The sequence below is a fragment of the Mercenaria mercenaria genome, chromosome 4 (assembly GCF_021730395.1).
Source record: "Mercenaria mercenaria strain notata chromosome 4, MADL_Memer_1, whole genome shotgun sequence".
NCBI lineage: Eukaryota > Metazoa > Mollusca > Bivalvia > Venerida > Veneridae > Mercenaria > Mercenaria mercenaria.
The window spans coordinates 54,495,526-54,512,138 of NC_069364.1; the positions used below are offsets into that span (position 1 = coordinate 54,495,526).

The 16,613-nt window shown below is 33.6% G+C and overlaps 2 protein-coding genes across 5 annotated transcripts in view; both read left to right on the forward strand.

Annotated features, from left to right (window-relative positions):
• LOC128556382 (uncharacterized) overlaps positions 1–13,381 on the forward strand; it is a 60,132-nt gene extending 46,751 nt beyond the window's left edge. Inside the window, exons 1-5 of one of the 3 annotated variants that reach the window (XM_053541301.1) lie at positions 9,945–10,267; positions 10,733–10,937; positions 11,166–11,330; positions 12,438–12,571; positions 12,921–13,381. In XM_053541301.1, the coding sequence (XP_053397276.1) occupies positions 10,204–10,267; positions 10,733–10,937; positions 11,166–11,330; positions 12,438–12,571; positions 12,921–13,246 (894 nt within the window). In that variant the 5' untranslated portion in view covers positions 9,945–10,203 and the 3' untranslated portion in view covers positions 13,247–13,381. Of the gene's footprint in view, positions 1–9,944; positions 10,268–10,732; positions 10,938–11,165; positions 11,331–12,437; positions 12,572–12,920 lie in introns of those variants that run through there. The other 2 variants (XM_053541300.1, XM_053541302.1) reach the window with 2 other exon arrangements.
• LOC128556383 (uncharacterized) lies at positions 585–6,215 on the forward strand. 2 transcript variants are annotated; one of them, XM_053541303.1, is made up of 5 exons: positions 585–645; positions 1,439–1,643; positions 1,885–2,049; positions 2,373–2,506; positions 4,200–6,215. In XM_053541303.1, exons 2-5 carry the CDS (start codon positions 1,456–1,458, stop codon positions 4,523–4,525), a joined length of 813 nt encoding a protein of 270 aa, XP_053397278.1. In that variant the 5' UTR covers positions 585–645; positions 1,439–1,455; the 3' UTR covers positions 4,526–6,215. The 2 variants fall into 2 exon arrangements, with proteins under 2 accessions (XP_053397278.1, XP_053397280.1); XM_053541305.1 differs by lacking the exon at positions 4,200–6,215 and adding an exon at positions 3,121–4,193.
• Positions 13,382–16,613: the final 3,232 nt, after the last annotated feature.

Sequence of the window (16,613 nt, forward strand, 5' to 3'; positions counted from 1 at the left end):
TTAACCTGCAAACATATCGTTTAAAAAGGGTTAATGTAGATAATGGTGTAAACAATCATTCTACTTAAAGTACAATTACACTTTTTGACGAACCAACTCTGCAGTTTTATTTTGGCAATATTTGGCAACTTGACAATACTTTAAAAATATATGGTTTAATTATGTTTCTTCACTTATGAATGTAATTTAAATGCAGAATACGTTCGGTTTCTGATACTTTGTGTTATGATCAGGTCTCCAACAATAACAAATAACCTGTCACGTGTAATACTAGGTATTACCAGATTTAAAATTAACAATGACGTCGAAGTTCATTTTTACATTTTGATCTTTTCCATAACACTCACAATTGGACTTGAACTGTTCTATTTTCAGGGTTTGTGTAAAATAAGCGAGGTTAAGTGGGATATCAAACTATCGTATTTTTAACAATGAAACATACACTGCGTAGCATTTGTCTGCCCTTCCTAATGAATTAAAATTAACAATGACGTCGAAGTTCATTTTTACATTTTGAAGGAAACCCACAAAAAATGCTTATATAAGGAATTCTTACATTGATCAAATACTTATACGAAGATATGATTGCGTTCAGACGTTATGTTTCGTTTTCTATTTTTCTATCGGTGTATTTGCGAACCCAAGGTAAGCTCTAAGCTTTTTAGACATAGTGACAAGAGACTATAAACATTTCGTGCGATTATTATATATATATTATACTTTTATCACTTAAATGTTTATATATTTTGCTAGGGTAGGCCAATGTTAAAGTTATAAGGTTCTTTCAATGGTAGTAACGAGGCTCTGTCGAGTTACCGCGTAAACAGTTAACCGAGAGATATTCCCTTCCACACCTAGAGACAGTGATATAATCTTTTTCCTGCATGCAATAGTTAACAAGCAATAGCAAAATAAAATCAAACGAATGACTTTCTTTATAACATTGCATACATCTTCTACTTAGATATAGTTCTTTATACTTTATTTAAAACACTCTTGGGATGTAAAATGGAGTTTTCTAGGACAGGTGAATTCACCGGAAACTTTAGCTTTGTATGCAAGAATTGGACTTCCATCATGCGTCCAATACTTGTTAGCGTTTACAGTAAGACATCGACCTAATTGCTTTGCATGACTGCAGCGTATTACTTAATGGTATACATGTACGTCTGACTACTTAAGTATATTGTTATGTTTTTTGTTTTGTATATAGAACGAAATACTATGTTCTCCCTCTCTTTCAACTCTTGTAACTCATCCTGACGTAGTTTGTAGCATTGTACTAAAATGTATTGTTCAGTGTTTTTTAAATGTCCATTAGTGTCATGCCATTGAACTTGGCATGTTTACATTTACAAAAAATACAAACACTTTTTTTAAAAAGCGCCCTATTTGCTACGGACACACAACTGGTCACATTGAAAAACAATTCTTGCAGGTAAACCCGTGGGCTGGATGTGCGGAAAAAAATTACAACTGTACGACCCAGTGATAGAAGAGTGTATCAATGGTTATGTGTTTGAAAGGACGACCACGTCTGCGCCAAATCACCTATCAACTACACAGAACAGTCTCTTAGTGCAGACAGAAACCATACCTGTCACAGAAGAGAAACCAAGCAGAATATCTCGACGAACATGCAGGTAATATTATGCGCAATTCAATTTTAAGACCTTTATGCTTATGTATCAAAATATACATGTATGCTTGTTCAAACGTATTTCAATGTAAGGTATATTAATTATATCTTAATGCCATAAAATCCTATAGATATAGTATGAAAGATTCTCGAGTTGTGAGTCTTAAAGTTGCGTCAATGTTATACCGAAGTATTTATAATGATGATCAAAATCTAATTACGGTACATTTTGAATTCTTTATCAGAGGCAAGGCTGACTTATTGACATGCAATGGACACTTGTATTGTGGTCGTAATAAAGGTTACAGATGTTGTGGATTTGACGTCTACCACCCTAAATCACAGACATGTTGCCGGCAAACAAGCGCAGAGTTCAAGATCTATGATGACAAACCAGAGAGAAAACACATGTAAGACACTTACAACATCTGTGCTGATAGAACAGTATGTTTGATATGTAAAGGAAACTGATAACTTTATATAGCGGTGTTCGAACCTGTGTTCCACGAGGTACTAAGAGCGTCAAAACATAGATCGTGACAACTGATATTCAAAAAGCAACAGTAGTTTTAGTAAATAAGGGGTTTTTTGTTGTTGTTGTTGTTGTTTTTTTCTTCACATCTGAAAGTAATTTAAGTATTTTACACATTTTAAATGATAATACTTCTAAGTATGTAACATATGTTATGGAAACAACGGGAAGGTTATGAATAAATTATCCTTTTATCTAAAGGTGTTGCAATCTAGATGTCTATGAACGAGGGTCACATAACGCCACATGTCAACATCCGGCCGCCAATGACAAGTTCTTCCAAAAGCCCAGGAGGTTGAGGAGCGACCAGAGAATATGTCACGAATTTTATTACGGTAAAACATCGCCCAGTAAAATTGTGTATTCGGCATTCTTCCAACATATGTCCGTTGATTAATATGTTCTAAATAATTATAATACTACAAGCTATAAACACCGACGAAAACGTTTACTTAAACTTGTTTTCATATCTTTTCTTCGTAAAATTGATTGCAGTATACTTCATATCATTTCTTGCGTTACAGCGAACGAAACGAGTTTGTAGTTAATGACGATTAAAGAGATTTCTTTCGAAAGTGAACATATATATGTTCTCCCGACTGCGTGGTTTTCTTGGGTTGTATTCATTTGTTTAATGTGTAAGTCATTCACATTTATGAATTTTATAGGTAGATAAAATTATTTATGTCATTGTTGTACATTTGGGGCGAATTGTCCCATTCTGAATTATGTTATTTTATGTACTACGGTAAAAGCCAATCTGGGAAATTCCTTTTATCACGTGATACCGTTGAATCAATCGGGAAACGGCATCTTCCTTCTTCGTCAGCATCCAAGAGTGAATAGCACGCTTCTTTCTTTAATTTTATTTTGGCTAATTTCTGGTTTTATCTTAAGTGATTTGGCTGAATATTTATGGTAATCTTATACACAACATATTTGTTTACAGTTACAACCCTGTATGCTGCAGTACAGATGGGATATATTTGTAAATTTCGACGGCGATGGACTGTAAATCACCGGGCTGATGACTCATATTATCTGTTTTCAGCACGGATTCAAGAACTTCCGTATACTCGGGTTACTTTTTAGAGTATAAAAGGATTGTCTCTGGGCGGCATCCCAGGTCACTTGTCCCCTGGTCTTTCGTGGCGGTATTTTTCGCCCAGATATGTGAAAATATATATTTGTTAAGGTATTGTTCGGCAAAATAAATATTGCCCTTTTTCAGTCAACACTTAGTTCACTCTTATATTTTCCCATACATAGTCCTCAGGGTCAGTGCTTCGTTGTGAATTTGATAGGTAGATAAAATTATTTATGTCATTGTTGTACATTTGGGGCGAATTGGTCCCATTCTGAATTATGTTAATTTATGTACTACGGTAAAAGCCAATCTGGGAAATTCCTTTTATCACGTGATACCGTTTAACCAATCGGGAAACGGCATATTCCTTCTTCGTCAGCATCCAAGAGTGAATAGCACGCTTCTTTCTTTAATTTTATTTTGGCTAATTTCTGGTTTTATCTTACCACCACCTCCCATTCCACCTCCTCTTTCAAGTGACAATTTTCTAATTTTGAAAGATTTCTCTTAATATGCAAATTCATCTACATTTGTTGATATGCTTTCGGCGGTTTTATCCGCCCTAATATGTGAATATATATATTTATTATGGCATTGGGCTGTAACTTCATTCAGATATGGGAACATATCTTATTTGTTAAGGGCGGTATTTTTCGCCCAGCTATGTGTAAATATAAATTTGTTAAGGTATTTTTCGGCGGTATTTTTCGCCTAGATATGTGAACACATATATTTGTTAATGTATTGTTCGACAAAGGCGGTATTTTTCGCCCAGATATGTGAAAATATATATTTGTTAAGGTATTGTTCGGCAAAATAAATATTGCCCTTTTTCAGTCAACACTTAGTTCACTCTTATATTTTCCCATACATAGTCCTCAGGGTCAGTGCTTCGTTGTGAACAGATGCACATAAAAGAACGTTAAATACATACCTTTCAGTTTTTCGAGTAGATATTACAAAACAGAAGAAAAGACAATACCTTACAGCTGATGTTAGTCTGTGGAACTGGCGCCCGGCATCGACTCGCGGAAAGCTGCGTATGAAAAAAACTCCAACCCGTAGGAAAGAGATGGATATCAAATTAGATAAATTTAGCAAAAAGAAAAACATAGTTAGAAAAACTTTTCTAATATTTTCAAAGTACAACTACTTAAAGAATTCTGTTTTATTTCTTAGAACACATGAAGTTCTATACAAAAGTCATAAGAGTCACAAAAAAGTGGTACGAAACTTGCGAAAAATCCATGCAAAATGCAGGAGCTAACTCATTAATGAAACACTATGTAAATATTTGTTATTTAAGTGGATTTTAGGAATAAGAATGACAAAAATCAACGGAATTGTATACAAAAGCATTAAGGAGATGTAAAAAGTGTAAATAGTTGCAAAATAGATTTAAAATGTTTAGCCGCAAATCTATTGATACAATTCAAAGTAGTACAACATTGAATATGGCAGATGATCTAAATTGCTCTCTTGTTATATGATAACTGTTACACTCACACTACGTTTTTCAGATTTGTCAATCAGTTGTATATAGTTATTGATATACTCTTTAAACTATGTATGACCATGCATTGTAAAACTTCTTTCAGTTTAAGTTCATTACTTTTGTTCTTACAAGTTCTTTACTTTTGTTTCAAGACGTATCGGACACTGAATATAGTGCATGTTTTTCTATATATTGTTTTCGTTTGTATAAATCTAGCATTATCTTTGTTAGTTTGTTTCTAGATATTTATACTTTCTGTTTGTCGTTTTTCGAATAATGTGTTCACATAAAGCATTTTTATTAGTGTGCAACCAGTCACACTGTTGACATACAATGGAATACTCATTGGTTCACTAAATTAATCTTATATTTCATGTTGTTGTGCTTTATTACCGATGTATTAAAGTTTGCAATAAAATAATAATTATTATCACATGTTTGATGTCGCGGGAGTGTAATAAAGCCATTACATACACTAGTGTAATAAAGCTTTGACGTCGACTTCGTTTAACTCGTAGGAGACGTTGGTCAAATTGCCTTGTTTATAATATTTAAAGAAAGTAGATTTTTTCATGTTTAGGCAGAAAAAGCTAACATGTGTTAAAAAGAATATTAAATTTGTGACTTTCCACATTGAATTTATTAAACGAGTTGAATAAAAATGATAAAATGCTCGACAGAGTCTCGCATTTTATTATTTTATTCAACTCGTTTAATAAATTCAATATGAAAAGGCAATCCTCTATTTAATGATAAGTATTGATTCTGTAAACTTTACCGAATTGATTCAATTATTTACTGAGAATGTCCAAGGTGTCTATTTTCTTAATTTAGTAATAGATTGTGTAGGTACAGTGCTTTGTTAACATTTGTTAAAGTTTGATTTTAATTATTTTTTTACATTAGGTAAAATACTGTACTTATGCTTTGCTTCATGTAACAGTTTTCACAGCAAAATAATTATAGATGAAACACGCTTTTTACTCTAAGGAACTCTCATCTCATGTGATTTAAATTCAAGTTTATCTAACATACAGAAACTTTCTGTCTTGTAAAATGAATACCCAGGAAAAATATCAAAATTTCTAATTTAAGGCTACAAGAATATGAAGATTTTTTAATATTCCTAACTTTGGTGAATATTAATGATATTTTATATACTGTCCGATGTTCATATATTTATTTTGTAACATTACATTTAATATCTGTTTTTCCCTTTATGTACTTTGTACAATTAGGGGAATGATTTTATGTCTGTCTATCAGTTATTCTAACAGGAGACATGTTATTGCATCTATAACTATACACAAATTGTACATACTTTATCATGTGCATTATGTTTCTTGTTTGACTAGGTGACTTATTGGCCCACTGGGCCGGATGTTTGCTTTCTTGCCTTTGAAATTTTATATTTATAAATATGTACTACACATGTCACTATAATAGAATATTTACTATCTTATTGTTAATTTATTCTAAAACCTACATAGAATTTGTGATGACACAAAGTGTTTCACTTTTCCCAAGTCAATAAATTCTGTTATCAACCTGCTAAAAAGGCACTAATTGTATGACATCTTTACAAAGTTAAATAGATAATGGTTTGTCAACAACAGGAAAAAACCAAGCATTAGACTTGCTTATATATGTGGAAAAAGTGTTGCCATGGTAACATGAGCCTAGCGAAATATATCTGTTAAGTTTAAATTAGATCCAACAAAACACACTACGCAGACCTATGGATGTGACAAAAACGAAAAGCGTTTAATATTCATGTTATCCTTACTTTTCAAATTAAGATATTGTTAAAGGGTCATACACTTCACACTTGGAAAAAATGTTTACTTGAAGGAATAGAGACAAAGTGTGTAACATGTGTTATGCTCAACCCGGGGCCGGAGGATGTGGGCGGTAGTCCGTAATATCACAATCGTCCATGAACAGGCCCAGTCAAACCCAATCTGACTAAAGTACATCTCCTATTACGCTACGCTTAGGATCTGACAACGAGCTATTGATAGCTTCGTTCTGACGACCCTTCCGCTAGCCAATCAAAAGCTAACTTACAACATTCTTCAAGCTTTAAAAAGCCTTGGTTTTTGATATCCACAGTTTTTATGTCGAAGATGTCAGATAGCCGGTTAGCTCAGTCGGAAGGGCACTTACTCTGTAAGCGAGAGGTCCCGGGTTCGAGCCCTGGATTGACTGCAATTTTTTCTTACTCTTTGACATTCGAACAAGTTGTCTGATTGGTTCAAATAAAAATAGATTTGCGAAAATAAAAATAGCAATATTGGAAATCCAAAATATACAGAAGACGAATATGAATGGGTCGTTCTCAGATCTTCGTTTAGAAGATCAAGTACTTTGGTCAGATTGAGTCAAACTGAACCTGCAAAATTTTCATTTTTGGTCGTATTTGGCGACCTGTTTCACTTTCTTCTATTTTAGCACTGAAATGACGTTTTATAAATATGATTCGATATATTTAAAGCTGTCCTGTTGACCAGGTACAGTTAATTCAACGGAATTAGAAGAATAGTTCATTGTGGGTCCCTACAGAGTAAAACTTAAAAAACGTTTTAAAGAGATGGTGGATGATTCAATATGTGTCATAAATAGATTGATGAACTACTGGATATTTCATACATGCCATTAATTGCTGGAAACCAAGATGATTATTAAAACACCAACTGGGTTTCCCTGATTTGTGAAATATTTGTGGCACATTACGTAATGACACGGTATAGCTTTAAGCAACGTTCATTAGAAATACATATATTCTTAAACTCACTTCTCCATACTATAGGACAACAGTACACTAAGCATGGTTTCAAGCTGAAAAGCGAACAATGGAACACAAATCTACCAATCGCTTTTACATCGAAAATGTTACACTTTGTAACAGTAACAAAATGTTATGAACTAGCACTATAAGTTAAAACTTTCATAATCAAACCTAAACAAAAGAGCATCTTCCTTGACCAACAATCTCGCGCAGTTGGTAATAATGTAAAGTAAACAAGACCAACGACTCAAGTGTGCAGCCTCCACAGAACCAAATCCAAAAGCAGTGTATGTATGGGTTTGTTGACACTGATTAAAAAAAAACCCCATGCGAAGAAGAAAATAGGAATCAAGGACGAATGATCTTATAAACGAACACCGTTGTCGCCATTGGAAGTTTTGTGACAAAACGCATTTGGGAAGTTTAAACTGTTTATCTGCACGCAAACTCTTACTTTTGTACCCACGATGTGACAGAGTATTTTTTTTTGCATTATGTACACGCGTCATAGTGACAGAAGTGACGAAATACGAAGCACAAAGAGCTTCTGTAAAAGTATATACAAGAAAAAACTCACATAACATCATCCACGATTGGGTTCAATACCTTTGCAGAAGCAAAACAACAAAGAGCATTAAGGGTCAAACGAAATAGGTAAGAAGATAAGTATAAAGTGAACTTTTAGAACTGCATACCATTTTTAACATTTTCTGTCTGATACAACAAAGAGGAAAGTATAGCACCCAACTGTAAAAGTCATGAATACCAAACATGCATTAAAATAGTCTGATGATAACCTCTGTTAATACAACATTTTATAATTTTACCACTAAACAATTGAAAAATTTCCATGACCAACAACTTTACGAAGCTGGTAAATAACATCTCCATCGACGTCAGGTTTGAATATACTTTGTCGCAGAAGTGTTTTCATATTACTATAGAATTTAAATCAAATCTAAATTCCGACAGTAAAATCCAGTAAAATATGAAGGATTTTGTTTAAAAATGAGAGAGAATGCGTTGTCATAGAAATATGAGCCCCGCGACATATACATTTTAAGCATTTGTGAGAAAACAAACTAATACAAATATCAACTATGCAGGCTTCTACGGAAATGCAATGAAAAATGTTTCATATCCATAGTTTCCTTTTTTTTCAATATAAAATACCTATGGAGAGTCATGTACTTCAAACCTAAATACAATTGTGTTTCAGGCCACAGAAAATAAACGAACTGAAAATTGTAGCAGCTAAAACATTAAATTATACGAAATACAATAAATTGCCACGGTTAACTTGAATCTACCCTGCTGACAATCTTTAACGAAATTTGACGGAATTTTGACATTAAAAGAAAAGAACTGAACTATATTCAGGTACAGGTCAATCGGCTTAATAGTGTACATTTAGGTTTGAGTGTATTTAGCTATGTAAAGTACGTATAGTGGACGCAACTTGACCCCGATGGTTGACCTTTGTATTATAATACATAATGAGGTACTACCTATTAGTGAAAAAGAGTGTACGTAAAACACTTAATCTCTTTGCATTTAAAAAAAAAAAACACGTGCTGCACGAGAAAATGGAAATATAAATTTGTGTAAACATGAATTAGTGTATTTGAAAGTTTAAAAAAAAAACCTGATCAAATGTAAATATACATACTGTATACAAACTAATTCCATATAATATATATGGCTACCCTAAGCACCCCCTTATTTCTACAATGAAATAATCGATATGAATAATCAGCCTAAGGTCAACCATCGCGGTCAAGTTGCGACTACTATAGTAGTGTGCATAAATTTTACTGTTTAATCAGTGGGTAGGTATTTTGCAAAGTGTTAAATGTTTAACATATTTATATATGTTTCATATATCTAATTTTACCCTAGTGCAACTATCCCGTAACATTCCAACCTACTGATTAATAATGAAGCACCCTTTAAAAGGTAAACAATATCACGGGCGACCCTATAGTATTTTCTTCGTTTCATTCAGGTCAATGTAAAGTTGTAAACATGTTGTATACTGTTAAACGTTAAACATACTTATGTTTATATTATATTTCAAATCTAAAGTTATGTTTGTTTGAATTTATCTGCACTTAGTATATTATCTAGCCGTTTTCCACTATGCATTTTGAAAGATATTGCCTATTTTTTCCACTTTCGTGGAACGTGTGCATTTTTGTTAATCTAAATTTTGTTCTATTTTTAGGCCCAATTTGTATTTGTTTGTGAAAAACAAACATGAGATTATGCAAGATCTTCACTTTAAAAACAATTTAATAATACCCATCCCAAGAATTGCAATCATGTCGTTTAAATGCGGTTATTTAAGATACTGGTATTCCACCGAATTATTTTGAATGTCATTCAACAATATAGATTCTATTTGTTTACCTTTGAATACTAACACAACCTTTAGTTTATATGCTTCTAATGCTTTGTCTTATGATCAGGTCTCCAACCATTACAAATAACGTGTCACGGGTATGGTATTGCCAGATTTATAATTATAAATGATGTTAAAATAGAAAAAGTGGAAACACTTCAGGTCGCCCTACATTACAAAATTGAAAACGTTTTAAAGGAATCCCATAGTAGAAACCTATATAAAAACGAAGTCCTTATATTGACCAGAACAATAACGAAGATGAGCGCTTTCAGATGTTACGTTTTATTTTCTATTTTTCTATTTGGATATTTGCGAACAGAAGGTAAGCACACAGCTTTCAGACATTTATAGTATGATGAAAGTTATACTTTAACAATGCCATATACTTTTTGTGCGATAATTATATAAATGATGAATTTCCAAAGATTATTCTGATGCAGGCTAATGTTAACGTTCGCCATTTCATCGCGCGTCAAATCGTAACTAGCGTTAAGACACCAATCCTAGGAAAGTAGCGACTGCAGCGTGGTACGTGAGGTATATTTGTACATCGAACCTCTTTCGTATATGGAACTACTTCTCTTTTAATCTTACAGCTGTAACGGTTTTGTTATCGCTGCTAATTGTACTAAAATGTACTATTCCTTTTAATGGTCATTAATACCATGCTATTGAACTGGACATTATTCACATATACAAGCGTTGTTAAAAAAATGCGACACGTTGATATATAAAATTCTGCATCCCAACTGCAACGGTCACACAGCTGGTCAAATTATTCTTACAGGTAAAAATTTGCGCTTGCTGTGCGGAAGTAATTTACAGTTGTACGACCCAGTGATAGAAGAGTGTATCAATGGTCATGTGTTTGAAAGGACAACCACGTCTGCGCCAAATCACCTATCAACTACACAGAGCAGTCTCTTAGTGCAAACAGAATCCATACTTGTCTCAGAAGAGAAACCAAGTAGAATGTCTCGACAAACATGCAGGTAATATTATACGCAATTCAATTTTAAGGCCTTTATCCTTACGTATCAAAATATACATGTTTGCTTGACCGAACGTTTTTATTAATTATATCTTGATGTCATAACATCCTATAGATGAACTATAGGAGATTCTCGAGTCGCGAGTCTTAAAGTTGCGTCAATGGTATACCGAAATATTAATTATGGTGATACAAATCTAAATATGGTACATTTCGGATTCTTTATCAGAGGCAAGGCTGACTTATTGACATGCAATGGACAATTGTATTGTGGTCGTAATGAAGGCTACAGATGTTGTGGATTTGATGTCTACCACCCTAAAACACAGACATGTTGCCGGAAAACAAGCGCAGAATTCAAGATCTATGATGACAAACCAGAGAAAAAACACATGTAAGGCGTTTAAAACATCTGTGCTGATAGAACAGTATGTTTGATATGAAAAGGAAACGGATAACTTTGTATAGCGGTATTCGAACCTGTGGTCCATGAGATACTAAGTGTATCAAAACATAAATCGTGACAAATGAGCAGCAGTAGTTTTAGTAAATAAGCTTTTTTTTGTTCGTATCTGAAAGTAATTTAAGGTATTAGAAGCGTAACAGAGTACCTCCTTTTTGAAGAATATTCAATTCCTACCATAAACCTACTTTGACTGCAATTCTCATGGGGACGTAGGTTCAAGCCCTACTGGGACCATTTTTTCTCCTAATTTTCTTTTCCTTCTAGTAAGTTTTTACTTCTTTCAATACTTATAATTGATTTATTGTACAAAAATGGAAAAAAATATTTGATAAGCGATTTCTTGCTGTTCTAAGTAAATTTACTATTTAAACAGAAGGGGTAGAGTGACACATCTTTAAAAATGTTGAGTTACATGCGGTAAAAGTTCTCTATTTTGCTTTCACTCTTTAGATTATATATCGTGGAAGAAATGTAGGTAGGTTTTACTTCTGCCCCAAGGTTATTTTTGAATGAAGTAAGCAAAATTCAAAACAGAAACACAGGATTCGACCTTATTTTTTCAATGTTGGAGTAAGAATTCTGTCTTATTAAATCCGTTTACATGAGGCACCCTAGAAAAAAGATGATATTGACAATTTTATTTTGTGTTTTATAATTGTTTACATATAGTTTGATGTTTCTTTTATTAAAATTAGTGGTAAAATGAGTTCTCTGCCAACGTTTTGGATAGTGACCATCATTATGAAATTTGTCTCTACTTGAGCTTGCGGAGATACCATAAGTTATACAAAATTATTTATAAAAAACGGCACGGTAAAAGTTGTTTAAACATTGCAAAACAGTGCGAAACACGGTCACCTTTAAGAATATACCAAGCAAATGCCCTTTTGTAAACATTACTATTAGGGATCTGATACCTCAAGTATTTTACACATTTTAAATTATAAGACTTCTAAGTATGTAACGTGCTCTATTTAAACAAATACTTTATGTATGGCCGGGAAGGTTATGAATAAATTATCCTTTAACCTAAAGGTGTTGCAATCTAGATGTCTATGAACGAGGGTCATCTAACGCCACATGTCAACATCCAGCCGACAATGACAAATTCTTCCAAAAGCCCATGAGGTTGAGGAACGACCGGAGAATATGTCACGAATCTTATTACGGTAAAACATCGCCTCTTTAACCCAGTAAAATTCTGTACTCGGAATTCTTCCAACATAAGTAGTTGAATAATATGCTCTAGATAATCATAACACTGTAAGCTATAAACAACGCGGAAAACGTTTGCTTAAACTCTTTTCATATCTTTTCTTCGTGAAATTGCAGTCCACGTCATATCACTTCTTGCATTACAGCGAAGGAAACGAGTTTGTAATTAATGACGATTAAAGAGATTTCTTTCGAAAGTGTACATATATATGTTCTTCAGACTGCGTTGTTTTCTTGGATTGTATTCATTTGACTAATGTGTAAATAAGTTACATTTAAGAACGTTAAATATATATTTTTCAGTTTTTCGAGTATATATTACAAAACAAAAGAAAGGACAATACCTTACAGCTGATGTTAGTCTGTGGAACTGGCGCCCGGCATCGACTCGAGGAAAGCTGCGTATGAAAAAAACTCCAACCGGAAGGAAAGAGATGGATATTTCATTAGATAAATTTAGCAAAAAGAAAAACATAGTTAGAAAAAGTTTTCTAATATTTTCAAAGTACAACTACTTAAAGGATTCTGTTTTATTTCTTAGAACAAATGAAGTTCTATATAAAAGTCCCAAGAGTCACAGAAAGATGGTACGGAAATTGCGAAACATCCATGCAAAATGCACGAGCTAACTCATACATGAAAAAAAACCTGTGTAAATTCTTGTAAACAGTAGTTATTTACTAGCGTTTTAGTGACATGAATGAAAAAAAAGGAAATTGTATAGAAGCAGTAAAAGAATTAAGAGTAAACTGTTGCAAAAATAGCCTTTATGTGTTTAGCTGCCTATTTATTGACACTAAAGTGGTACGCACAACATTGAGTATTACATTATATAACAGGTGATCTAAACACTCGCAGTATATTTTCTTTTGCTACGCGATCCTCTAATTATGCAATTTAGATAACTCAGTTTTGTCAATTTGTTGTGCAGTTAATAATATACCCTTTACACATAACCCAGCATTGTAAAACTTCTTTTAGTTTAAGTTCATTGCTTTTGTTCTTACAAGTTCTTTACTTTTGTTTCGTAACGTATCGGGCACTGAATATATTTCATGTTTTTCAATAATATATTGTTTTCGTTTGTACAAATCTAGCATTATCTTTGTTAGTTTGTTTCTAAATATTTTACTTTTTTATGTCGTGTTCTCATAAAGCATTTTATTAGTTTGCATCCAGTCGCACTGTTGACATAAAACGAAATACTCATTGAATCACTACAATAATTTTACATCTTATATTTCATGTTCTTGTGCTTCATTTCCGGTGCATTATTGTTTGTTACTAATGACAAATATTGATTCTGTACACTTTACTGAGAATGTCCAAGATGTTTATTTTCTAAATTCAATAATAGATTGTGTTGGTAAAATGCTTTGTTAACATTCATTACATTTTCATTTTAGTTGTTTGTGTGATTTTATTTAAGATACTTTACTTATGCTTAGCTTCAAGGAACGGGTTTCACAGCATAATTATTGTAGTTGAAACACTTTTTGTTTGTGATGAAATAGTGATAAACCACATGACAGGATCAGGTTGCCAACAAATCAAAATCATCACTACAATGCATTGAACGAAAATACTCCATCGACAACGGGGAAAAAAACAAGTATTAGACTTATGACTTCCTTTCAGGCAGTACACTCTCATTACTGTAGAAGAACTTCTAAACCTTAAAAAGTAGAATAAACTAAATTTTATATTTCCAAAATACGTCGTTATATGACTGATGTGCTGAAACATTTTCATTTTCAAATGTTGCTTATCATTTTCTTTTTCCTTTTAGTGTGTTACTGCGTTAACATTTATGTTGTGTGTAATAAGTAATAAATTCACATTTAAATACGTAACATATCCAAAAAATGTGTTGCCATGGAAACATGAGCCTAGCGAAATATATCTGTTAAGCTTAAATCAGAAAGCCAACACTTACACTTACCAAATTATCAACCTACGCACGCAACGAAAAAAAACGAGATCATCTGAAAAGCGTTAAATATCCATGATAAGATATCGTTAGACGGTCTTATACATCGAACCTGGATAAAATATTTACTTGAAGGGACGGAGACTAACATGTGCACATATTGAGTTCTGCTCTTAGGTGGCAGGGGAGTGCAAATTTGCGAATTCTACATTGACGTGTGGGTACCAGTGTTGAAATATCCATAGAAATCTCGTTGTAGCTTATTTTTCTTTGAAACTACCATGGACCATTGCAGATACTATAGACTACATAAAGACGCCTCTCCGGTCCTATGCACCTGTCGCTTTCCACTCCAAATGTAGTGAAAATCGGCCACAGCACCCAAATTTTATAGACCAAAAATAGCCTAACCGGGCCTCACTTTGAACTCCGCCATTCACCCATTTCTATTTTTAAATCGAATTTCGTAGCATATATGTATAGTACGAACATAGATGCATACCCAGGTGGTGTGGAATGTGTCTGCCAACCACCACTTTATTTCCCTAATTTTCACTTGAAAAAAGTGGATGGATGACAGCCGCGCGTCTGGCCGACTTTTTGTTCTGATATTTATGTTTTAGCCTCAACCGGAAGTACAGAGCTAGGAATTTTAAAACACCCGTCATGTAGAATCATTAACCGTTTCACATTCCCCAGACATATTAAAGAATTAATAATGATAAATAACCAGTAAGATAGATATGCCTTTATATCTACCCTGTCCTGTTTATACAGAAAATGTAACCTGTCCTGAATGCTAAGACACTTAAGCTGATATCAACTGAACAAAAAGCGTTGCCGTAATTTACAAGATAGCCGACGAATAAGCCAACAAAAATGCCCACCCCTCCTAGCAAGAATCAGCCAAAATTTGCATTCTGAATCAAAGTAACCCCGAAAAACTATTCACTGCCTTTAGAGTTAATTTAACATGATTTTTACATTTTTAAGCCTTTCAAATGTTAAAACAATACACTTTTAACATAATTCTGGTATACAAATGCAAATTACCGTATTTAACCTATCGGGACACCCCTTAAAGGCCACCCATCCATCCTTTGGGGCCACCCCAGCCACTATATAGCTTCATGGCATTGCTAGATATAGACACATGTGCTACTTTTAAACAAAATGGCATAAATAGTCAATATCCTTTCCGCAGCCTTAACGTACTGAAACGTATTAGCGTCTGATGGCCCTTTCACGCTTCCGTAGAAACAACATTTATTACACGAAACTTATTTTGAAAATATTTCTGAAATGTCTAGGTCTGCAGCTCTCAAATACGATTATATCTTACATCTGAGGCATATACTGACACTCTCAGACAAAATCAAAAATGACATTTTGAGCGATTTGATGAAGTTCCAAAATTATCAATGTACCCTTGGTCCGTTACGGACCCCTGTGGGATTTCTGTTTATCCAGAGCTCAAATATTTTTTCATAAATTAAGAGCTGACATGCTGTACTAAAGCCCAGGTAATTTCAGTTCGTAATAAAGTGCTGAAAATTGGCTCCCCAATAGCAAAAAAAAAAAAAAAAAAAAAAAAGTCCACGCGCATACATTTAGACGGGGTGACCCCTGCGCGTGACCCCTGACTATCTACGAATCAAAATGCGGCTTTCGTTTTCAAGTTTAGAATTTCTACTTTCATTTTATTTACTTCCGGAAATAGCTGAAGGTCGAGTGACGTCATTTTCTGTGTTGTCAAAAACATACATATGCCGGGCGAGATTGCATAAATATGTGCTGGCCGTCCTAAGGATATCTAGGCACTATTTTCTTCTTTTGGCCGTTTTATGATACGAATCCTACTGGCTGCGGGTCCTTAGCTTCACTGTTATATGGCCACTCACTGCCATTTTGGGACTCGCCAGGCCGAATTTAGTACTCAGAAATAAATAAAAACCACTATATGTTACAGTTCATTCCGTAATAGGTTGCAATAAATGCAAAACGTCAATATTTGAGTGGTTTGAAATGTTGTCTATACATTAGTCACGAAATATGAAGCACAAAAT

Bases quoted from the DNA above. Each gene is read 5' to 3' on its own strand.
- LOC128556383 (XM_053541303.1), top strand. From the start codon at position 1,456: ATGTGCGGAAAAAAATTACAACTGTACGACCCAGTGATAGAAGAGTGT. The intron at 2,050-2,372 runs GTAAGACACTTA...TTTTATCTAAAG, and splicing joins AAACCAGAGAGAAAACACAT to GTGTTGCAATCTAGATGTCT. The intron at 2,507-4,199 runs GTAAAACATCGC...CATACCTTTCAG, and splicing joins ATGTCACGAATTTTATTACG to TTTTTCGAGTAGATATTACA.